At 40.4% G+C, this 25402-nt stretch overlaps 1 protein-coding gene across 1 annotated transcript in view; it reads left to right on the top strand.

Annotated features, from left to right (window-relative positions):
* MTMR12 (myotubularin related protein 12) overlaps positions 1–22985 on the top strand; it is a 48121-nt gene extending 25136 nt beyond the window's left edge. The window contains exons 5-16 of the mRNA XM_072416559.1: positions 903–1039; positions 2229–2322; positions 2787–2916; positions 3001–3076; positions 3795–3901; positions 5082–5206; positions 6003–6081; positions 7796–7866; positions 9248–9417; positions 11929–12099; positions 17024–17182; positions 18595–22985. Of these exons, the coding sequence (XP_072272660.1) occupies positions 903–1039; positions 2229–2322; positions 2787–2916; positions 3001–3076; positions 3795–3901; positions 5082–5206; positions 6003–6081; positions 7796–7866; positions 9248–9417; positions 11929–12099; positions 17024–17182; positions 18595–19170 (1895 nt within the window). The 3' untranslated portion in view covers positions 19171–22985. The remainder of the gene's footprint in view (positions 1–902; positions 1040–2228; positions 2323–2786; positions 2917–3000; positions 3077–3794; positions 3902–5081; positions 5207–6002; positions 6082–7795; positions 7867–9247; positions 9418–11928; positions 12100–17023; positions 17183–18594) is intronic.
* Positions 22986–25402: the final 2417 nt, after the last annotated feature.

Genomic DNA, 25402 nt, shown 5'->3' with positions numbered 1-25402 from the left:
AATTTTTGGGGACCGTGGCTGTGCTCATCATAAATGAACGCAGCTGTGGGAATCATCCTGTGATGATTCCCACGGCTCCATTCATTGATGAGCACAGCCACAGGACTCACACTGACAGGAGGAGAATCCACCTGTGTGTGATCCCCGGGCACTAGAGGTTAAAGGAGGGCAAGCCCTGGTTTAACCTTTAGTGCCCGGGGAGGTAGGAGGAGTACTGGGGAGGCAAGCCCTCATTTAAACTCTAGTGCCCGAGGATCGCACACAGGAGGATTCCCACGATTACATTCATAAATGCAGCCGCAGTACTCCTCCTGTAATGATTTCCTCGATCTTCCGATGAGTCAGTGTAATCGGTTCGGCAAAATTTCCCTGACCCATCTTAAGTTCGAGGAAATTTTTGCGAGAATGTCAATAGGCATTCTCGCTCATCCCTACACACGACCCCAAAAAAACTGAAAGGATTTTTAACTATTCCCTTTTCTATCTGAATTAGGGAAAAATGTGTTCACTATATATATACTGTACATTGTTTAGCCAAAATTGTAAAACCACCTGCCCCCTCTTATGCATCTAATACAGCTCTGACCTGTGAAGGCACTACGACCTTAGCAGCAGATCCTTAGGGTCATCCTGGCACTCCTTATCTGCCTTCTTTCTCATAGTGCATCCTTTGTGCAGTCTCTGATCAAGGTAAACCATGCATGCACATGCACCCAGCAATCCACCAGCCATGTAAAAGGAAACATGATTTATCCGACCAGGCCACCCAGCACTCATGAGCCCAGTGTGGCATAATTTGAGGGTGTAAAGGAGTCATCATGGGCTTTGATGAGTGTGTGGCTTACCGAGATCCCAACCCTCAGATTCTTTTCAACTCTGATTTTATCTTTTTGTTCTTTCAGTGTTTGATGATAAAAAGAAAGTTCTCATATCCGGGCCATCACTTAAGAAATATCCAGAGAAATTGGTCATCTACTGCAAGGATTTCCGAGTGTTCCATTTCTGCCTGACATACACTAAGGAGGAGGAACTAAAGAGGGTAAATGTTCTCTTTTATACCATTTACCCTGTTTACCTGCAATCTTTATACCCCTTTCTCTTTTTCCCTGTATAGTGGGGGTAAATTGCACCTTTAGTCTTAGGGAATTAAAAGAAAGAGGAATACTTGTCTTATTCCTTGCTCTTGTGAGAACTGGCATTCCTTACTGATCCGCTTCAGGCCCACAGTATAGGCAGGCCCTAGGCATTTGCTCTGGAATATGTATAGTCCTTGGATGTCTGCTGAATGTGCATGATGATATACGCAAGGTTGCAGCTTTACAACCAGCCAAGCAGTCTTGGTCATGGAAACTGGCAAGAGAGGAAAAATTCCTTGTATGGAGGTATTCCTGACTCCAAGTAAAATTTCAGGACACTCTGCCCGCTGTTATTCAGATTAAATAGTCATTCAGGAAATTGGTGTCATTGCAGTCCATCATAAGACAACCAAAATTTCTGTCTTTTGGCTTCCTCTGAAACACTCCATCCAAAGTTAGTAATCCACTGACCTACATTTTCGGGAGACCTCCTTGGCTCCCCCCACATACAGGCTACACACAGCCTTCCAAATAAAGACCTTTATAGCTGCAGTTCTACCATTAACCACAGCCATACTCATTCATCTTTTCCCCAGGAACAATAGAGAAAGATGTCGAAAACCCAGTACATTTGGCCTCAAATACATCATCTTTGAGCAACATCTGCACAATTCCTTGTGTTTTGTAACTGACAACTGACCTAACTGACCAGCCAGTAATTCAGTAAGTTGCCAAGTTTCTGTAGTAAGCTGGCTATGCTGTCCGCACCAAATTTTCCTGTATATGTTATTAAAATAAGAGGAGAAAATGGTGCCCCCCCTTTTGTGGTCTTTTTTTAGGAACATATACAGAGCTGGGACATAAAGAGGTATGGTATATGGGTGTCTAAAGCTCACTGGTGCAGTGTTCTCCCCAGTGTTGCCCTTTTTATTCACTTTTATTGTTATCTGAGGGCATCCGCATCAACCGTGTTTTTCAAAGGCTCGAGAGCATGCACTAAAAGTGACTCTGGCTGAGTCGGGTTCCTGGCACCCCATTCAAAATTAGGAAGGGCTCTTGTTGTAGTGTAGATTGCTGTGGTTATGTTCAAGCATAAATCATTTCCGCATGTGTACAAGTATTCCAATATTTAAGCTGTGGGTTTTTTTTTAGATTGTTAGTGGCATCATTCATCACACGCTGAGTCCTAAGCTGCTGAAACGCCTCTTCTTATTCTCATACACTCAAGCTGCCCCATGCTACATAGGTAAGTGCCCCCTTCTAGAGGTGTTCTGCATGTGTATAGAACAGCATTACCTTCTCAGATCAGCAAATCTCTTAAAATGTTGTCACGTTTTATCTCAAATCAACAGTAAAAGGACCTTAGACTAAGACTGTCATTTTAATTTTTTCCCTTCATTTTAAAAAATAACATGCCATAGATGTAATTATTCACATTAATTTTATTGGCATTCTATCAATTACTGATTTGAATTTTAGCAGTGACAGCTGCTCGTTTATACACCAGTTAAAGCGTTTTCCTGTATTCCAGGTAAAAATAAGTACCTTGGTTTATATTTCAGTATATGTTTTTGTAGGACTAGTTATCCTATTGGTACTAGTGATATTTTTATTATTTTTGCCGGTTTTTATTACTTTCTGTACTAGTAGTAGTACCACCACTACTTTAACATTGGTTATGATATTGACGCATTTTTCTTCTTGTATTAGCGACAGCCGCCAAGGATCCCACTTTAATGTTCGACTCTCTAATTGACTGGAAGCTGGAGCTGGACCGCACTAAAGGAAATCTGGGTTACAAAGTGCTGTCGGTCAATGAGACATACCAAGTTTCAGATAGGTATGGATTCAGCCATGTTGGCCGCAAACCTCTGTATATAAAATACGCTGTGTTAATAAAACACATCTACTTCTGTATGTGCAGGTTACCGCCTTACTTTGTGGTGCCCATATCTCTGCAGGAGGAGAGTGTTTCTAAATTCCAGGGCAGAGGAATACCTGTAAGTATTTCTGCAACCTTTAGTCCCTCTCAGGTTGAGTTGAGCAAGTAAATAGTCATGAGCAGACTAATTCCTTAGAATTGCGGTCGCCAATCTTTTTGGTCCCACGGACCACTAAAATTACCGTCTCCTGACCACACATGCGCAGAGAGACGGTTGTTAATCAAAAGGGAGGATCCTCCCCATAGTGATGTCATAGCGTCAGAACTCCGCCCACTCTGCCATCGCACATCTGAGCCTGCGATGGGAGAATGGGCGGGTTCTGTCGTGAAACACACCGCCAGTGGTCCACGGACTACCAGTTGGCAGCCGCTGCCTTAGAACACAATTATTATTATTAATATTAACAAACAGTATTTATATAGCACCAACATATTGCTCAGCGCTGTACATTAAACAGAGGTTGCAAATGACAGCCAGATACCGACAGTGACACAGGAGGAGGAGAGGACCCTGCCACGAAGAACTTTACAATCTAGGAGGTGGGGGAAGTATCGCACAAAAGGGTTCCTTTATGACTATAAAGAACCCTGTCCGCTTAGTTGCATTTCCTAATGTAGAAATGACCACAAGAGGCAGCATTTACAAATCCTTTTAATGCGGTAATAGAAATGTGAAGCAGCCGGTGGCCTAGAAGATTCTTGCAGGTGGTGACAGGGTATCAGTTGCACAGGGAAGTTGTAATTATAGGACACACATTTCTTATTATCTTCCCTAGATATGGTGCTGGTCTACTCGACAAGGATCAACTCTGTGCAAGATGGCTTCCCTCCCTAAAGAGGTGGATGATATCTCCATCCAGGAACAGAAAGCTTTTCTCGACAGGTCTGTATGATGTGCCACTGTTTTTAGTATGCATCTTGGTAATGGTGTGGGATTAAAGTGGTGGGTACAGGTAATAGTAAAAATTATGCAAATGCCAATCGGCCAAAACATTGAAACCATTGACAGGTGAAGAAAAACAAACATTGATTATTTTGATACTGTCCAGGTGATGGGATATTGGGAAAGTAGGGGGGGGGGGGGGCTAACCAATTCAGTCTGTCTAGTCAGATCTCAAAGAGGAGTTAACGTACCACAAAAATACATGAGTAAATAGTGCCAATGCTAACTCCTGTCTACCACAAAAAGACATGAGCATTTGAAAAAGGTGGTCTGATCACTTGCATTTTCATTTACCAGGGAAGGGAAGGCAGCAGGATGCAGTATGGGAAGATGGCAGATCAGAGACAGCTTCTAGTGGCTTGGTGGCTAGGTAGTTTCAATATTGGTTAAATTGTTGTTCTACGGTGAATTCACGCAATAATGTTGTCCTCATTAAAAAGGGGAATTAAAAACAAATAAAACCCAGCTCCAGTTATTTTTTTGTCAAGGTGATTGAGCAACTGTTTTTCTTTTGAAAAAAAAAAAAACTTTGAACTTTGTAAATAGAAGCTGATTGTAACACCACAAACATTGTAATCTGACTTTGTCCCAAACCTTGTAACCGGGATAGCTTAACCTGCAAATAAATGTGCAGGTTAAAATGCATCAGTAAAGCCCAATTATTGAGAAAACATTTGCTCTCTGTATAGCTTGAGATACCATCTCAACAGTTGATGATCCTGAGATCACATGCAGACAGACAAGACTGCAGACAGTCACTGAAGTTAGAAATATATATATATAATTAGTGCAGTACTGAACTGCAGCAAGAATGTTAAAGTCACTCCTATGGTTTAAATAATTAAAATGATATTCCAATATACAATACAGAAAATATAATTTATTCTGCAGTGTTATGCCCCACACCTTTGCAGGTACATTTTCCTTTTGTTATATGGGAAAAGAAACACAGGTATACCTGCTCTGCATATTACTGCTTCATTGCTCATCTATCTAATGATTAAACTATTCAGATGTCAAAAGGTACCCATTAAATGAGCTCTGAAGCTGAAGGATCTGTCTGTATTATCTCTCGTTAGTATTAATTGTTAATGATTCATTTTACTTTTGTGTTAAACAGTGTAGAGAAGACGCTTCACAGACCTCCCTATGAAGAAGTAAGAATTGAGGACCTGTCAATAAGTCTTCCCTCAATATCAGAAATCCAGGCAGCCTACACTCGCTTTAAACAGCTGTTTCTTATCGGTAATATACTGATTACCTTTTTATTATAGAGTGCTTATGTTTTCTTGTTGTTCTTGTCTAATAAAAGATAAAAAGGGTCATTCAGTATTTGTAATATTTTATATTTGTTGCACTTGAACTGTGATGACTAACAATTCTTAACTCTCGTCCACCTGCTATTTCCAGCATAATAAATCTCTATATGCATTTGGGGTATGTCGATATAACATGTGCGAACTAAAACATTTTGGGTATATTTAAAAAGAATTGGCAATCTGATAACTTCTCTGTAGGAATCTAATTGTGACTTCTATGTCTAATTTTTAAAGGAGCAGTTAGATTGTTTACAGTGGGGAATTATTATTTAGTCTAAAGTAGCAAATCACCTAACCATCACATTGTTCTATAGGCACAAAGTTATGTGGATACCCCTCCAAATTGAAATCAGGTGGATCCAGTGATCGGCCTTGTTAATGGCGACCTCTTATTGTGCATCTTATCTTGCAGCATTAGTCGGAGGATGCTTTTTTTTCCTAGCTTTCTACTATCTGCATGGAAGTTTGTATGTTCTCCTGATGTTTGTGTGAGTTTTCTCTGGGCACTCATACTGGCTGGGTAAATAGGTTCTCCTAAACTGACATTAGATTATCTAAATTACATATGACTTTGGTACGGAAAATAGATTGCAAGAGTCGGTGACATGACTGTACACTCTGCAAAGTGCTGCGGAAGAATGTCAGCAGAATATAAGTGCATGTATGAATTATATTTGGGGAATGTGTATCACTACTCATCTTTCTTTCTTTTACCTTGGCAGAAAACTCCACTGAGTTCTGGGACACCGACTCCAAATGGTTTTCATTACTAGACACATGCAATTGGCTGGAAATAGTCAGGTGTGTACGATAAAAACATTTACTACTACATCCTGCTGAAAATGGTCATGTTGTCTTAATGTGAAAAAATCACTGCAAAACAAAAATTCAGAGTTGGAGTTGTGAAGTTGTTTACTAGAAAAAACTTTGTTTGTGTCTCCTGCTAAAAGAACACTTTCACTTGCGTGATATAAGATTTTTGATAACTATACTGGGGCACATGCACAATGTAATTTTTATTACCAGCTTGTTCTTGGTATAGATGCCTAGAATAAAGCCAGGTGTAGGAATAAAGTAAGTGCGACCCTCATATTGCTGGAGGATATCTGATTTACAGATTGGTACACCAGGCATACATGCAAATTATGCTCAATGCTGCCCCCTTTTAGATTTCTTTGTCAGTATTTGCAGAAACTGCTGCCAAATATAAATGATTTAACCTATAAGCAACATACTGGTGCACACTCCATGTACAAAAAGTCTTCTCCAGTGTCTTTCCTAGAGAAAGATTTGTACAGCATCGAGAAGGTGAAGCCTGGCTGTCCGCCATAGCTTGCACATTTGGGACACCTCTGCCTTGTCTGCGACAGTCATTCCTCCGTTCACAGTTTGTTGGATTGAGTAGTTAAAGATGGAGGGCCTGATTTACCTGTTGACTTTTGAGAGTCAGCTTTGTATACCAGTAACTGCATTGGCTGCACAGATTGATAAAGTGAATTATGCTAGTCCTGCTATTTTTACATACCTAGAAATAAGCTTTTTTTATTTAAATTTTTTTTTTATTTTATTTTTTACACATTTTGAATAAACAATATAGGTTGCTTCACAAAACATTAACCCCCCTGGCGGTATTCCCAAGTGTGGCTCGGGGTAAAAAAAAACATGCAAAAAGTGGTAACCCCAAGCCACACTCGGGGTAGCTAAAAACAATTTAAAAAAACCCCACACACTTGCCCTGTCCCATCACGTCCTTCAGCGTCCTGCCCGATGGATCTTATCCTCGGGCTACGTCTTCTTCTTTGGATCCCTATTTAATGTACAGTGCTGCGTAATATGTTATTATTATTAATATTATTATTAATAAACAGGATTTATATAGCGCCAACATAATACGCAGCGCTGTACATTAAATAGGGATTGCAATTGACAGACTAATACAGACAGTGATACAGGAGGAAAGAACCCTGCCCCGAAGAGCTTACAATCTAGTATGTTGGCACTATATAAATCCTGTTTATTAATAATAATAATAATAATAATAATCTTCAGCCGGTGAGTGCAGTGATGTTCCCAGGGGTCTCCCTGGTGACGTCGGTGTGTGCGGGAGGCGCAGCGCGAAATTCAAATAATTTTGTATTGGAATTAATACAAAATAGCTGTATTGAATCCAATACAAAGTAATCCATATATATATATATATATATATATATATATATATATGCTACTGTGCAATTATGTTATAGGTTTCTGTATTTTTACGCACCCTTGTTTTAACAGATTTTTTTTATTAAAGTTTAATATTAAATTTATTAAATATTGGACATATCTCGGTGAGTTATGCCTAACAATTATAGGCCTACAGTGTAAAATAAATTTCCATTCAAAACAATGTAATGCTGGGGGACCAACCCTGACCAGCTGTCATTAATATCTATATGCCCAATGTAATTAGTAAAAAAAATCACTTTTCTCACTTTGCTTCCTTTCTGACACATTTTTCATCTGATTATTACAGGCAGTGCCTTAAGAAATCCATTGAAGTCATTGACTATTTAGAGACACAAAAAATCAATGTTGTTCTTAAAGGTAAGTTTATTGAAATGTTGTTTTTTCAATAGCAGCACACGTTTATAGTTTGACAAGGTTGTGCAAGAGAAAATAAATATTTTAGTTTCAATAAGTTTTATTTATATTTTACAATAATTTGCACATATAGGGATACAACAATGCTCAAGTATCAAACAATATATCAAATCAGAGAATGCGAAGGAATAAAAGATAAGATTATGTATTAAACAATATACTGCAACAGAGCCATATCGCCCATAACAGTAGTAGCTTCTCAAGACTATGGAACCAAGGATTGCATTCGATATGTTCACCAGATAACAAACTCTGATGCTCGAAAGACCACCTGGAAACACAAAACACAAGACACTACCAACATAGAAATAGGGGAAAAGGAACGAGGGGTAAGGAGTCAGGTCCTACTGTTTGCTAGAATACACCTCTGAGAATTGTACACCAAAGTTGTCAAATAGACAGTAATGAAGGGTCCCAGCCCATGGGCATACAGTGCTCAACCCAGAAATTTTTTTAAGCCGGGTGGGAAGAAATTGTAGATGGGTGGCAGCCCCTGTATTGTGACCAAACTCTTTAGTAACCACCCAAAAACAGCCGGGTGGGTGCTGAAAAGTGCCGGGTGGTGCACCCAGCTAAAAGGGCCTGGGCATATAATATTTAATCCACGGGGTCCAAACCCTCTGAAATCTGGACATGGAATCCATAAGTATAGCCCTCTCTCCTTCACCAAGAACCAGGACTTTTTATTTTTTACTTGTGCCACTGTTGGAATAGTGGACCACCACACCTTAGCCAATACCATTTTAGCTGACGTGAACAGGTAAGTCAACAGTTTAAACTTGAGTGTTGGTACAAACTGAAGGCTTCAAGTTGAGAAGATGTTTAGAAAAGGACCAGAAAAAAATATTTTATTAGTGGACTTGTGGCACCAGCATCCTTTGAAACAATTTGCTCTAGCAACCCAGAAGAATATTGGTTTCTTCTCTGACATCTACTAAAGTTTGATTCTATGAGTGTGTGTAATTACTGGGATAAATCTTGAAATAAACTTTTTAGGATTAGACTGTGTTTAGGGACTCTGTAAAGAGCATGCACATCAGGAAAGTCAGTTCTCCAGATGCATCATTTAGAAAGCATGGAATTCCTTGGTTGTGTGTGATAGCCACACTACTTGCATTTTTTAGAAGATAAACCCAGTCCCTTTATCCTTCCTATGCATGGTTGGTGCAGAATGCTGTTCTGTTATTAGTGTATGAACAGCCCATGAGAATAAGACACCTTTTTATCAGAATAAAAATTGATGCTTTAAATTTAGGAAAAGTCTTCAGTTCTGAGTTCTCCATAGTTCGACATTGACTGTTCTTCTTTCTTATTACTCCTACAGAGGACACGGCCTCAGACTTATGCTGTGTGATTGCCAGTCTGGTGCAGATAATGATGGATTCATATTATCGTACCCGTGTCGGCTTCCAGGGCCTCATCCAGAAAGAGTGGGTGATGGGAGGACACTGTTTTCTGGACCGATGTAATCACCTTCGGAGAAACGATAATGAGGTATGTAGAGGGATTAACTCCATGGTTATTTCCAACTTTACTCTGTTTTTGTAGTCCCTAACCTCTTGGCAGTGGTGTATGAGAATCTGTGGAAATGGATGGGCTATTGCTATTTGATACAGATGATTTATCAGGTGGAATGTGTTCTTTTCCCAATTATTAACCTCCTGCCCCACATAAAGTTACCAATGACCCTCCTCTCATAATTATAAATAGGAAAGTCTTAACTGAACAAAAGCCACATTAATAAACACTTTCTTATTATCATATGTTTTTATAGAACCAATAAATTACTTGGTGCTATAGTCTATAGTCTTGTCAATGTTGTAGCAGTGCTTGCTAAGTGCATACAAGCAATACACTTTTTTCGAGGGCGGTGTCTATTTGATTAGTGTTGCTGTATATGTGATGATATCTGATATGTGATAATATATCTCTGCTGTCATTCTGCAGCATTATGATTATGATATAATGACAAAATAGTGCTTTGAACCATGTAGTCTAGTATAGAGCAGTGGTCGCCAACAGTGGTCTGCTGGAAAATTTTGGTGGTCCGCAGCTCTGGCCAGTGCACCCCCCGAGCGAGGTCAAGGTAAGGACCCCTGCTGGACCCACCGACTACAGCCACAGACCATGTCCCCCCGTACAGATCCCAGGCTCAGGGAAGTGAGCCGGTTGCGTCTCTGGACACAATCCACCCACTCTAGGCTCAGACCTGCGATGGGAGAGTGGAGAGTTCTGTCAATCAGACGTCACTATGGGGGAGGTTTCTTTCCCTTTGAGTGACACCCAGCTCCCTGCGCATGCGTGGTGCAGAGCTGGTAATTGATTGTAGTGGTCCGTGGTAGGAAAATTTTGGTGACCACTGGTTTAGAGAGTGTTTTAAAATGGGGCCCATTAAGATTATTTGTGACTTTATCCAGTAGCCTACCAACTACTCTCTTGACCTGTCCTGAACTTTCCTGAGCTCTGATATGATAACAGGGAAAATTGGACTGTGAATTGCTAATTCTTTAAATTACTCACTGCAGCTGTTGCAGAAATAATAATCTCCACTCTTGGAGCATTCAATGGGAATTGGTTGCGTATTCAGCAAAATGTTTGTGAAATCAGTTAGGTCTTTCTTTCAGACTTGCTGTTGCAAACCGCTGCAGTATATCTTCAATACTGTGTGGTTTAACCCTGCAGTTGTTGTGTCAACTGCACTTAACCCCTGTTTAACTGCAGTTGATTGATCTTTCTCAGTCATCTAGTAACAACTGCAACTGCTTTCCAACTGCTGTGAGCTCTGATTGCATTTAAGTCGCTCAAGCGCATCCAGGAGCAATATGTTGCATTCAGCAACTACAACAGCCTGCACAAAATGGAGATCGATTGAGCCTGCAGACCACTGCCAGTTTTGTGATTTGCCTAACTGACCCTAGACAGGAACGCCTGGCTCACAGTTCACCATTAAAACGTTCAGTAAAATTGAGGTCAGGGCCCTGGAGGCCAATCAAGTTCCTCCTCAGCATACTCATCACACAATGTGGAGATGACTTTGTACTCAGTCGTGTTGGAACAGACAAGGGCTTTCCCCAAGCTGTTAACACAAAGTTAAAAGTACACAATTGTTTAAAATGGTTTTGTATACTCTAGTATTACCAGTACCATTCACTAGTAACAGCTGGACTTTGTAATTAGAAGCACTGCCTGCATACTTGTAGCCATATAATATATATTTAACTGCTTTCAGTGTATGTTAAGTGAAAAGTTTAATGATTTTTCAGTCAATTTTAAGAACTGATGTTGAAATAAGATTGTGCGCTGTCTACACTATCTTTGTGCTGTATCAATTAACAGCATTAGAAACACAAGGGTGGAACTAAACCCAGGTAATACTCACCTGTATGGATCCCGCCATCTTTTCCCTTCTTATTTTCTGCATTTTATCATGATCATCAGTCATATTGATTGGCCCAGTGACGCAACACCTGCATAGGCGTGCAAGAGTTCATTCATCTCAGAACCCGCAGGGGAAATTGGGATGTGTCGGGTTATCCTGGCAACCATATTTGACAGATGGGTGGCGATAAGGCAGGTAAGAATATTTATTGCAGATGGGACACGGCCTGTCTCTTTCTTCAATAAAGCCCTGTCTGAAACAACATTTTCCAGTTTAAACTAAATTGGAAAGGTGTTCATATTCTATTTGATGTATTCAAAATTTTGTGTAAATTCAGAAGTTTAGTAGATGACAGACTATTATTATTAATAAACAGTATTTATATAGCTTCAACATATTACACAGCGCTGTACATTAAATGCAATTGACAGACAGATACAGATAGTGACACAGGAGGAGGAGAGGACCCTGCCCCAAAGAGCTTACAATCTAAGTGAAGATTAAAGTCACCATGCAAACTAGCATACCCCTAACACTTTATTGTTACCCTGAGTGTGCCATTTCCTGTACTGTCAGGTCTGTCCAGTGATTTCTTTAGGTCTAACAATCATTTTTTCTCCTTGCAGGCCCCCGTCTTCCTTCTCTTCTTGGATTGTGTGTGGCAGCTGGTACAGCAGTATCCGCTTGCGTTTGAGTTCTCCGAGACGTATCTGACTGTCCTGTCAGATAGCATCAATATTCCCATCTTCAGCACATTCTTTTTCAATTCACAGAGCCAAAGAGACGCACACAAGTGGGTAGGTAATTCCTATGTTTCTGCTGATCACGTCTTATACTCCAGAGCTGTTGAATAGAATCTAAAGGTTGGTGTACCAATGCAGAATGATTGATGTGATCCAGAATAATGTTAACCAGCAATTTTTGAAATCATTTCACTGAAGTCGTGCATGCTTATATACATCTAATAGAATTTGTGCACAGTAGGTCACAACAGATATCAGGTGATGAAACTGAGCCATCAACCCTCATTTTAAAATTCACTGTGACATTGAAATAGCGATTAAAATCCAGATATCCTAGACCCTAGAGCAGTATTTCACCAGGATTCCTTCAGAGGTTGCTAAGGGCTTTATATGTGAAATTCTTACAAATTGCCAAATCAGTGTAAGGGGCATTCTTCCCACTGACCACCACACTAATGTATGGTGAGCTGTGGATATAATTATAGCTGGGGATCCCCAAGACCTGAAAGTTATATCCAAGGTACCCCCATGGTGTACACATATGAGAAATTCAGTGAGGATTGGGTTTTGAAGGTTTTTTTTCCTTATGATCAAAAGGTAAAAGAATCCCACAATTACTGCAAGATCTTTTTATAAAGAAGGAAGTGACTGATTTTACTACAGTTGGACTGATGGGCTCACACACTTAATGTATTGTGAGCTGTGGATATAGTAATTATAGGAAGGGTTCCCTGAAGACCAGAAAAGTATTTTTATTAATAATAAACAGGAATAATATAATGCCAACATATTATGCAGCGCTGTACATTAAATAGGGGTTGCAAATGACAGACAAATACAGACAGTGACACAAGGCGGAGGAGAGGACCCTGCCCCTAAGAGCTTACAATCTACAATATATGTAGTGGTGGGAAGTAGTGACGGTTTCAAAAGACAAAAGAAAACGGGTAGGCAAGTTTGAAAAAATGTGTTTTGAGTAGAAGTAGAAGCAAGGCCAATAGGATGAGGAAGACCATTCGAGAGAATTGGGGCAGCTCTAGAAAAGTCTTGTAGTCATGTGTGTGATGAGGTTATGAGTGAGGAAGTCAGTTGTTGGTCATCGGAGGAGCGGAGAGAGCGGCTAGTGGAGTATTTTTTTACCAGGTCAGGAAGGTAAGTGGGATAAGAACTGTGGGGGGATTAGAAAGCAAAGCACAGGAGCTTGAATTTGATTTCAACTATGGGAACCTGGGAACTACAAAGAGATGCAGCAGAAGAGAAGCGGTGGGAAGGATGGATGTGTCTGGCTGCAGCATTCATAATAGATTCTAGAGGAGAGAGTCGGGTTAGTGGAATACCAGAGAGGAGGAGGTTACAGTAGTCCAGGTGAGAGATAAGAGCGTGTACGAGGAGTTTGGTGGTCCCAGGTGACAGGTAGGGGGGGATTTTGGAGATGTTGCGCAGGTGAAAGTGACAGGACCTGGAAATGTTCTGAATATGAGGGGTAAATCAGAGGACAGAATCAAAGGTGACACCAAGACAACGTGCCGTGAGTTCTGTTTTATCCGGGTTGAGTTTCAGAAATCGGTCAGACATCCATGATGAGATGGCTGACAGGCAGCATGAGACCTTATCCAGGACTGAGGGAGACAGGTCAGGGGTGGACAGATAAATTTGGGTGTCATCAGCATACAGATGGTACTATATGCCAAAAGAGGATATGAGACTACCCAGAGAGGAGGTGTACAGAGAAAAGAGAACCGGTCCAAGGACTGACCCTTGGGGAACACCAACAGGAAGGAGAGTGGGTGAGGAGGAGTTACCATTGAAAGAAACTTGAAAGAAGCTGTCAGACAGATAGGAAGCAAACCAAGAGAGAGCAGTGTCACAGATACCAATGGAGCGCATGATTTGTATTAGAAGGGGGTGATCAACAGTGTCAAAAGCAGAGGGAAGATCCAGGAGAAGGAGGGAAAAGTTGCATCGAGACATAGCTCTGAAGAGGCCCTCCGGCAACTTTATTAAGGGTTGTTTAGGTGGAATGGGCAGCTCTAAAACCAGACTGGAGAGGGTCAAGGAGAGAGTTGGTACTCTGGTTTTTGGTGAGTCTTTTGTAGACAAGGTGTTCAAGAAGATTGGAAACATATGGGAGAAGGGAGATAAGACGGTAGCTAGAAGGTATGAAGGGGTCCAGTGAGGGTTTCTTCAGGATAGGGAGAATTATGGCAGGTTTAAAAGCTGAGGGGTATTTACCAGTAGAAAAGGAGAGGTTAAATAGTTTGGTTATGGCGGGGGCCAGTGTGGAAGAATAGGCACAAAGTAGATGAGAGGTAATTGGGTCAAGCGAACAGGTAGTAGACGGAGATGATGAGAGAAGAGAAGAGACGTTGTCCACAGTAACAGGGCTGAGGGAGGCCAGTGATGATTTACAGGTGGAAGGGGTGGGTATGGTTGGAGTGGCTTGGTGGGCAGAGACATCATGTCTGATTTTGTCGATTTTATCTCTAAAGTAGGTGGCAAAGTCTTGGGCAGAGAAGGATGTTGTGGGGGGAGCAGGTGTGGGGTTTAGGAGGGAGGCAATTGTTGAGAAGAGGTTGCGTGGGTTGGAGGCTTGAGAGGAAATGACTGCAGAGAAATAATTTTGTTTGGTGACAGTGAGCTCTGTGGTAAAGCTTTGTAGCTTGGCTTTGTAGTCCATAAAGTCAGCACTGAGGCCAGATTTTGGTCACTTGCGCTCAGCTGCACGAACAGTCTTTTGTAGCTGTTTGGTGTGATTGTTGTGCCAGGGTCGGGGGTTGGCAGGGCAGGGGTAGCGGAAGGTGGCAGGGGCAACTTTATCCAGAGCCAAAGAAAGAGAGTAGTTTAACTGGGTGGCAGCTTCGTCTGGGGAGGTGATTGTGGAGAGGGAGGGGGTTAGAGACGCAAGGCAGTTTGAGAAAAGGTTGTGGTCAAGGTTACGGATATCTCTCTGCCATTGACCAAGTCTGGGATGTGGCAAGGGAGGGCAAGAGTTCAATAGGTTGAAGGTGATAAGGTTATGATCAGAAAGGGGAAATGGTGAGTTGTCAAGGAGGGTGAGGTTGCAGAGTTTAGAAAATACCAGGTCTAAAGTGTGTCTGGCTATGTGTGTAGGGCCATTGATGTTCTGTGTGAGTCCAAATGAGGAGGTAATGGAGAGCAGTTTGGCTGAGGAAGGATGGTAGGGATACTGCAGTGCAACAATAAAGTCACCAAGGATGAGGGTGGGCAGGTCATGGGAAAGAATGTGTGGGAGCCAGGAGGCAAAGTTATCCAAAAATTGTGATACTGGGGGGCAGAAGACAACAGCAACAATAGGGGTAATGGGCTGAAAAGATGGACAGAGTGGACTTCAAAAGAAGTGAAAATGAGAGAGGGTGGGGTAGGAAGGACTCTGTATGTACAGTTAGGTGATGGAAGGAGACCCAAACCACCCCTTACTTTGTTGCCAGGTCTGGGGGTATGTGTAAAGTGCAGGCCTCCATAGGAGAGAGCGACAGCAGAGGCAGAGTCAGAGGAGGAAAGCCAAGCTTCAGTGAGAGCCAGAAAGTTCTGAGATTTAGAAAGAAGGTTGTGTATGGAGGTTAATTTATCAATTAGACTGCCAGAGAAATGGGGTAAAAACTTATGGGTAGGGTGGATGGGGATAAGGTTGGGAGAAGAGAGTATCTTTCTGAGAGTGTAGGGAAGGGGAAGGCTGTGTGGGGGACCAGGGTTGGGTGAGATGTCACCAGAGAGTATCCATAGAGAAAAAAAATGCAGGAGCACAGACAGAGAAATAAGGAGAGTGAAGGAGCAGAGAGACAATGAGTTATCAGACTGGGGAGTGCAGGGAGTAGTGCCAGCAAAGAGAGCAGGGTGAATAATACATTTTTACAGATAATTGAGAACCATATGCGTACATTAAACAATGTGGCAAACAGTCCATGTGAGCAGGTCCTGTAATATGGGTTGTAGTGAGGCTTCAAAGCTTGTTGAGCTCCAGGAGTGGGATGTGATGAGCCAGTCACAGAGATGGCTTGGTGAAATAGCAGTTCAGAATGGCAGCAGCAAAGGATGTGTTGGAGTCAAGGTAGATGAATCAGTCCAGAGGCATGAGATGGGAGTTGCAGAGTAAAATTGTATGTCCAATTCTGTTCCAATTCATGTGTCAATTCCCTGGATGAGTTCCCATTGCACTTTAAATTTGGGCACTTAAGATTTGGGCACGTGACCTTGCTCGTTGTTTAAATAGAAGTGCTTTGTGCCCTGAATATGGATGGACACATATGAGAAGTTCAGTAAGAATTGAATTGAAAGATGTTATTTTTTTGTTTCCTATGATCAGAAAGTAAAACAATGTCGCAATTACTGCAAGGTGTTTTTCCTGTAAAGATACAAGTGATTTTTTAATGTAATATTTATTTTAGTACAGTTGGGCTGATGGGGATCATTGAGAAGGGCAGTAGTCACTGCTTCAACTTGATCATACTGCAACGTATGTGTAAATTTCATTTTTGACCATTGACCTTTGAAAATAGTTTCATCATACACTCCCACAGCAAAGCAGCTAGAAAAACCTGGAAAACATGCAAAAATTGTGAAGAGTGCCTCCTGTTGGAAGAGGTTAAACAATTTGAGGGCAAGATTTCATATTTCTTGTACTAACAAATACATTTTTATATAATAGTACAGAATGAAACTTGTTTAAAGGACCACTTTACATTTAAATCTGTACATCTAATTATTTCCTCCTAGCTAGGGAGATGAGCTTACCGTAAATCAGTTGACTTGCCTGCAAAGATCAGGCCAGTTATGAATCCTTTTTTGTATTTTGAGCAAAGCTGGTAGATTTTGAATGATATGATCATGCACTGCAATGCACTTGACAAACGATTCATTATGCAGCCTCAGAGGGTAATTTAATGATTAGGGCAAAGTTTGCTTAAGCTGTGACCTGCTTCCCTCTGGAATCTGAGAGCGTTCTGCTTTTTCTTGGCAGATTGAGGACAGGCCGGGTAAACAAAGGGAGTCTTTGAGATTCTACACAGTCTGGAATTGGTCAGTGCAGTTGGAATTGAAGGCTCTGTCTTTCTTAAACAACCCCCTCTATGTGGAGAAGTCAAAACAGGATAAAAGTCGCAAAGGACCACGTGCAAAGGTAATGTTTTATATTGTTTTGTTTGCATAAATGTTAGTGTTATGTTGCTAAAGCATCAGCTTTAATATTTGGGTTTTTTTTTAATCTGAAAGGACTTTTAATCTGAAAGGAAAGATGATATTATATTTCCCTTGTCAGGGTGTTCCTTTTAATATTTTTTTTAAAATGTATTGTTTTTTTTTTAAATATCCATATTTAGGATACCTACAATAGGAGAGACTCTCCACTGCGCTCTCCATAAGGCTCTACATCATTTCATACTTCCAGAGCCAGGCAGCATAGTGACTCGGAGATTAGTACTCCGGCCTTTGCAGCGCTGGGTCCCAGGTTCGAATCTCAGCCAGAACACTATCTGCATGGAGTTTGCAGTTTCTCCCAGGTTTCTCCCAAGTTTTGGTGGGTTTCCTCCTACATCCCCCCAAAAATTGGTTAATTTAGGTTAATTGGCATTTAGCTTAATTGGCTTCCCCCAAAAGTGACCGTATGGTAATGACATATGACTATGGTAGGGACATTAGTTTGTGAGCTACTTTGAGGGACAGCTAGTGACATGACTATGGATTTTTGTAAAGTGCTGTGTGTAATATATCCGTGCTATATAAATACTGGAAAATAATGATAATAATTTCACCTTTACAGATAGCCCAAAAAATCATTGGTGTCATTTAAATTATCCTGGGAGATTGTTCCAATGCCCTCTGCCTCAGGTGGTAGTTTTATCCTCTGACTTGTATGTTACTACGGAGTCCTGTACTAATATATGGAGTTATAGGACTAAGTTATGGAGGTGCAATGGGGAATACAGGCATTTGACACTGAGTTGCATGGTGAACAGTTCTAGAATGCTGAAATAGAGTAAATGTAGGAGACATAACCACCTCTCTATTAGTTAGAAATGTTCGCCTTACACGGTTTTCTTTACACTAAACAACTCATCTGTAAACTGAACAACTTCTTTGATGCCATAACATACTAGTAACATTCCTGTTTATCACTCCTGATCTGCACTGCAACCCCAGTGCAAAACCTGACAAAAAATGTTTCCCCTGGTCTCCCATAATCCTGCACTTGTCACCTGATTTTTATCAGACAAACTGGGGAGGTTTGCAGAAAATTGGTTATCCTGGGTGAGCTTCGAAACCCCACTCCAGGGTCCCTTTCCCATTTCTTTATTGCAGTGATAAAGACTTAATAAGTACCGCTTTAATAATGTAAATTACAAATCCTGTTGTGTTTTTTATATGTAGTGTTCTTGCTTCCTTCCTGTAAAACTTAAAATTACAAATTGTTTTTTAACGTGTTTGAGTCCATATTAATGAAAAATGTGGCTGTGATGAATATTTGACCTAAATAACTCCATCAAATTGTTAGCTTGTTTTTCTAAATAATCTCCTTCTTTTGTATTTTTGCAGCATCAAAGACAGCTGTCTCTGCCACTTACCCAGTCCAAAGGTTCTAATAAAAAAGGATTTTTTAGAGAGGAAACCGGACCATTCATAAGAAGTCTACTAGGCAAAAGAATTAGCAAACTAATAAGCTCCTCTGATGAGGTGCCAAGTAACTACAAAGTGTTCTACGAAAACTGGCATAGGAAACCTATAGACTTTCATGGCTTGATTCTGCCACATATTGAAGGACCTGAAATCCGAATCTGGGCCCAGCGCCACCTTCGATGGATTCCAGAAGCGCAGGTTCTTGGGGGAGGCAATGTGGCAGCTATGCAGAGAGTGATGGAACTCATGGATGAAATTCAGAGTCTGAAGAAAAAGGTGAAAGAGAGGCCAACTTCTAACCTACCAACACCCAAAGAAAATGACGTGGACAGCAGGCGCAAAAAGTCAGTTCGGCGCTCATCCCTGTATCCATTCGCTCTCATTCACATAAGCTCTTTTAGACCCTCAATATCGACCACCACATGGAGAAGTTGGGAAGCTGAAGATGAACTTGTTAATAGGGATGATGAATATATTGAATTGGGCAGTATTTGATTTTATGTCCTCTGTTATGCTACAGCAAGCTGTCTATATTCTTACTAGATGTATAATTTATTTCCAGAGATTCTGCTTTTTATGTTTTCTACGTGTATTTGACAGCTTAGACAATCCACGGGTTAAAAACCAAATGCCTTGTTTAAAAAGCAAGTAAAAAAAAAAAGAGGTTTGTGGATTAGTATAAAGAAAGATTTAACTGTTTGAGATAAATTCATGGCATGCAACAGTCTACATCAAACCACATTGAATTTTTCATGGGTTGCTTAAAAAGTCTGGAACTCGAAAAGCAAAATTTTTGTCATTGCTGGAGCTTGGTAGGCTAAGGCTCTTGCTTCACATTGGTCTCTAGGTTGTAGTTCCTGACTGTATTCTTGTCCACCTGGGCATTACAATTGTTCCCACCCACGTTCACATGTACTCATACATGCATAATTATTTTCCATTATACAACACCAATCCTACTAGGGGGACAGCCTCCCATAATGGCCTCCTAATGGACTGTTGGGTAAATTGGCCCTTCAAAAATACAGTAGCTACCCATAGCTGTTATATAAATCTGTCTCATACCTTTGAGTTGTACAGACATTAATTTTAATCATAATACCTATAGCACCTCTTTGACTCCATTAACCGGTATCTCTACTATTTGTGTATTCTTGTTTTATTTACAGCATAATATTTATATTGGGCAGGCTGTAATTATTTTCATACCCTTTGTTTATATATTATCATCCACAGGTTTAGGTGTACTTGATGGCACTGTATAGACTTTGGCAGGAACTCATACACAAATGTAGACCAAATGCCCCGGCAGTTAGCTTTTTTTTTCTCTCTGCACATCTCCTGACTCTAAGCCTTCTAGAAAAGTCTGTGTCTAATCAATAAGTTGCCCTCCCCAAATTGTCTTTGGGATTCATATAATTACATACAGTCTGTTGTTTAAGTCACTATCCCCCCTCTTGTATCTTTCCCTGGTACCAAATATTTAGGGGACCATATCCTGCCAATAGTACACATTCCACATGTCTTATTGTAGAACATGTACAAGTAGAGTCTAGTTGTTATGCTTTGGCTAGATGGAGCTTTAAAAGTAATTTTATTTTGTTTGGAGTTTTGATTTGTCATTTTTCTATACTGTAGAAGAGAAGGAGATTTGCATAGTGTTTTACTTCCAAAAAGCCTAAATTTATTTAATAATGACCAGGATGATGACAGTCTGGCAGGAGCAATTATCGGATGAGAAAACTGGGACTGAAATGACGAAACACCTCAGTCCTCTTTCAAAACAGCTGTTGTTTCAGCTCCTTTATGAAGCTGCCCAATTTATAAAAATGTCCTAGACATGTCATAGAAAAGAGACAAAATTTATTGCAAAGCTGTAGCATTACTTTTGCCATAAAGTTGGCCATAAATCTAATTACTTTGCCAATTGAAGTTATGAGTGGGCTTTACTCCCAAGTGGCTTCTAGAAAGTCTAATATGTAAAATAAGCTAGAGCAAGCTTTCTTAATCTTTTTGAAATAATTTTCAGGTGTTGAGGAATCTCTGCTACAATCGATAGGAAAATGCTATTTGCATTGACTGCCAGTCACTACTTCACAGTTGTGGTAAGAATACCACCTTTAGAGAGATAGAGTTCCTCGGTTTCATGCAGGTGGCTCTACCAAGTGGTGATGGCCCCAGAACATTGCAGGCATCATTCCATGGGTGGTCAATCAGACACCGCCTAAGCAACCCCTGGTTGAGAATGGCTAGTCTAGAGATTGGCAGATTGTCCATTTCTGTCTTTTAGGTATATATTATGCTTTTGATTGCTATACATCCAATTCTTTTATAGATCTAATTGAGATTGTAGATATTGTAGTTTAAATGTGTAATATATTTTCGTTTAGTGGACCATTTATTGATCAATTCTTATTTTAAGAATTATTATAGGCACAAATGGTATAAATGTATTTGTGTAAAAGTTCACTAAGTCTATGCTGGTGCACAAGAAGGGGGGGACCTGGCATTTCACTGCCAACATTCCTTAATATATAAGCTAGGGCCAAATAGGCCCTTGTCCGTGTTCCATCCAGACTCCAGAGAGGAACTTTAGCCAGTTAAGTAGGGAAGAGCTGAAATTTCTGTTTGTATTGATGACAATATTTATTGGTAGATTTCCTTTTTTTTTCTTAATGACAAATGAAACATTTTGAACTTATGTGACCGTGGTCACCAGGATAGACCATGATGGCCAATCATTCTAGTGGAGACTCTCTCATAAATTAGAAACAGATCTGGGGGGCTATTCATAAAGAAGTTCAGACTGCAATCCAATAACAAATCACCATTTCTTTTTTTTTACTGATTTTTACGTTTAAAACATCAGAGTTTTAGGGGTGATCAGTGACTGATTACCATACTGTATGCATTATATAATGATAATCAGAAGCTACATTTACTTGGAACTAGTATAAGTAATTTATCCCCTCTTCTTTTAGCTTTGATCAGAAATTGACAAAACAAAATTGAAACAAACAAAACATCACAAATCTTAACTATGGCCTATGGCTTTCTACAAATTTCAAAATGGGAATCTATACAGTGAGGATCACTATCGGCGATCTTTTCAGCTTCTTGCCACTCATTTGGTGGTATTTGTGTATGACTAACACCAATATGAACAGCCTCTAACCCCTAAAAAATACGCCCCTTACCTAAGCCAAAATCTAGAAAGCTGCACTTTCATTTTACGTCCCCCTAATTTTCTGCCACCTCACCGACCTTAATGCCAGGTGAGCCTAAAATGTACTTCTACCAATGCTTTAAAGCGGTATGATACCCGTTTTACTCACTTGTCCCCGTTCTGTAACAGTGCCACCATCTTTCTCATCCTTCTCTTCCTGAAAACGATCTCCAGCCATGTTGATTGGTCAGGCCAGGATGACATGCCTCCCACGCTAGTTTATTTACTTCTGGCACGTGCAAAGGGAATCCAGGCTTGCCGAGTATTCCAGGCAAAAAATCCCTTGGCAGCTACCAGGCAGGTAAGAACAGTTACTGCAGAAGAAACATTGCCTGTCACTTTCTGCAATAAAAACCTGCCTGATTGGTATTTGTTCCATTTTAAACTGAGACATAGTTCTTAGCTCTTTGGGCAGATCTCATTTCACTAGTGGCTGGTGAGTTCACTGTATTATAGAGTAATGGGTATGAACCTTGTCACATTGATGTCACTGAATTGAACTGGTTGGTAAACACATGCTGAAGCAAGTCAGTCCAATCCTGCTGTTGTTAATTAAGCACATAAATGCTAAAACAAGCGAAGAAAAAAAATCACTACAAAAAAAATTTTGTGTAACTGAAAAAATTTTTTTTGATTATTTGAAGATTACAGCCTATTTCAGCAACTGCTTGAACTGCACATATATTTAGGAACCTTCAAATGTAACTGCACTGCAGATATATCCAGACCTACCTCTGTAGAAGTGTTTAGGATCTCATCAGTAAGTAGACATCCATATTTTGCTGGTTGCAGTTCAGACGACATTCGCATTACGCGCCTATTGCACAGAAATCCTTAGCTGTACCTAAAAGAGTTAAAAAAGCAAACGTAGGGCTTATTGTCATTGTTTCATCTTCATCTTTTTCCTTTTAAAAAATCAGAACCGCAAGGTGTACATACTGTAAACAGTTGTAGTCTTTCCATATGTTATTAATTTACTGGTCTACTGTTTAAAATTTCTTCTATTTGGGAATTTACCTCACACATTTTAAGGAAAGATGTATTATTTAGTATTTTGTAATTATATATTTTTAACAACTTACAACAGTTGTTGGTCTCTGTTTTTTTAACTCATTGTTGGGGTCTGCCTCCTTGGAAATATCCCCACAAACTATGGGTAAATCTCTTGAATAAAGCGCTGGGAATAACATAGTAATGTGATTTTGGATTTCCCATTATAGGTGTGCAAATATGTTCTCCACATATAGAAATCCAGCTGCCACTTCTATGATGCCATATTTATTAAATAGGCTCCCATGAGAGCCCTTGTTGGGGTACACACAGCAGGGTGGGTCCCAATTTTACTTCTTGTTCTTATTTTTATTTTGGTGTCTGTTTATAAAGTGGTGAATCTGACATTCACTGAAGCACTTCCAGCTAGAGAATCCTCCAGATCTATGTTTTAATGAAAGATTGTTTCTTCACCAAGGAATGTTTCAGTGAATGTTATATTCACCACTTATATGTAATGTTTGGTCCGAAGGCTTCTTGAAGCTGGTTGCTAACCCGCACAGAGGGTTGGCAGGTGAGAGAGGTGGCAGCCTACATGATTGGCTGAATGAAATGACAGGTGAGAGAGGTGGCAACTTACATGATTGGCTGAATGAAAGGACAGGTGAGAGAGGTGGCAGTTTACATGATTGATTACATGAAGGACACTTTCTAAGTAATATGCACTTTATTGTTTTTGTTATGCACTTGATCCAGCCCCCATCCATGTAAAAATTGTCTTACATGAAACTGGTCCATTGTGCAAAAAAGGTTGGAGAATGCTCAATGCTCTACCCAGATTTTTTTTTTTTTTTGTAGCTGGGTGGTCAAAAAGTGGGCAACACACAACAATTTTAGTGTTCCCATTTGTTTTTGCCATAGGTGTCCAGTTTTCCCTGTAACTGTGGCAGCTTTCTACGGCCCCCTATACTTTATTCCAACTTTGTAATATTCACCACTATAGTATGCACCATTTTTGTATTGTCTTTCTGTTCTGGCAGTAAAGACTAAATAGTAGCCCGGAGCCTTCTGGGATACCTACATTGAAAGCTTCGGGCTGCTCCTTTTCCACATGCCTGATCTTGGGCATGGCCAGAGGGGTTCTTCCCTACACTAAAAAAAGTGCCCATCTCACGCATGCACAGTGGGTTCGGCACTTTTTTTTTAATAACAGGAGGATAATCACAAGCCTGTGTCTGGGCAGTGCGAGATCGGGTGATGAATACAGAAGCCAGATGATAAAGGATGAAGATGGTGGCAGCCAACAGTTCCTCTGCTCTGGGATAGCGCAGGAACAAGCGGAAGCCAGGTGGGGAGGGCTCTGCAGAAGTAAAGGTAAGTGTCATTTTTTTTATTTTACCGACAGTTCTGGTTTAGGTAGCTTTTACTTTTTTTTTTTTTAAATTAAACTGCATGGCTTGTAAATACTTACAAACGCTTCCATAGTGGTCCAAGTGGTTCCAGTTTAGGTGTAGGGAGATGGCTGGGGCAGCAAACCCCCCTTAAGCTTTGCATGTAGCATTTAACAAAATGTGCAGCAAGGCAGCTGCCTCCTGAAAAAATGGCAAAAAACTGAACCATTTGTTCCAGAGTTACCCATTTTGTTCAAGAAGAAAATGGATAACTTGGCCTTATACAGTAAACCTACGTTTTGATACTCCAGGGCTCCCCCGTGGACAGCATTTTCTGATCTGTTTTTCTGTACTGAAATTCTGTGACCCCCTCTAAGCATTATATTAGCTCCATGATGAGAGCCTGCACCTTGTCAGTTCTGCTCCCAAAAGATGGGGAGTGAAAAAGATATAGTTACATGTTTCTCCGAAAATAAGACCTACCCGGAAAATAAGCCTTAGCATGATTTTTCCGTATTTTTGAGGATGGTCAAAATATAAGCCTACCCGAAAATAAGCTACAATACATACAAATACATGGACAAGAGGTGCTCATTTAAGGAAAGCGCTATTGCTAGACATGACACATTGGGGCCAATTGTTCCAAAGGATATGCAGTCACAAGAAATTCATGATGGATTCCAGGGTTTGGAGAGTTATGATGATGTTCCAGAATGTGATGATATGACTATATTTAAATAAATGTTGATTTTTTTGTTCAAGAATAAATGTTGATTGTTCATGAAAAAATTAAACATCCCTTGAAAATAAGCCCTAGTGCATTTTTTGGAGCAAACATTAATATGAGACCCTGTCTTATTTTCAGGGAAACGGTAGTTAGTCGTGTTGCAAAAAGTCCATAAAGTTTAACCACTAGGGGAATAAACATATCTCAGATATAAAACCCAATGGACATAGTTGATCCAGAGGACAGCAACAAATGCCTGGTAAAATTTGCTTCAACCGTGGAAAAAAAATTCCTTCCTGATTCCCTGAGGTAATCGGATGTTCCCTGGATCAACAGTCTCTGCTATCTTTACATTAAAGCCTTAATTCCCAGTTATATCCTGTGCTTCTAGAA

This window comes from Pyxicephalus adspersus, chromosome 6, assembly GCF_032062135.1.
Source record: "Pyxicephalus adspersus chromosome 6, UCB_Pads_2.0, whole genome shotgun sequence".
In the NCBI taxonomy this organism is placed as follows: Eukaryota; Metazoa; Chordata; class Amphibia; order Anura; family Pyxicephalidae; genus Pyxicephalus; species Pyxicephalus adspersus.
The sequence above is the reverse complement of the archived record's forward strand: the minus strand, read 5'-3'. Positions and strand labels throughout refer to the sequence as shown.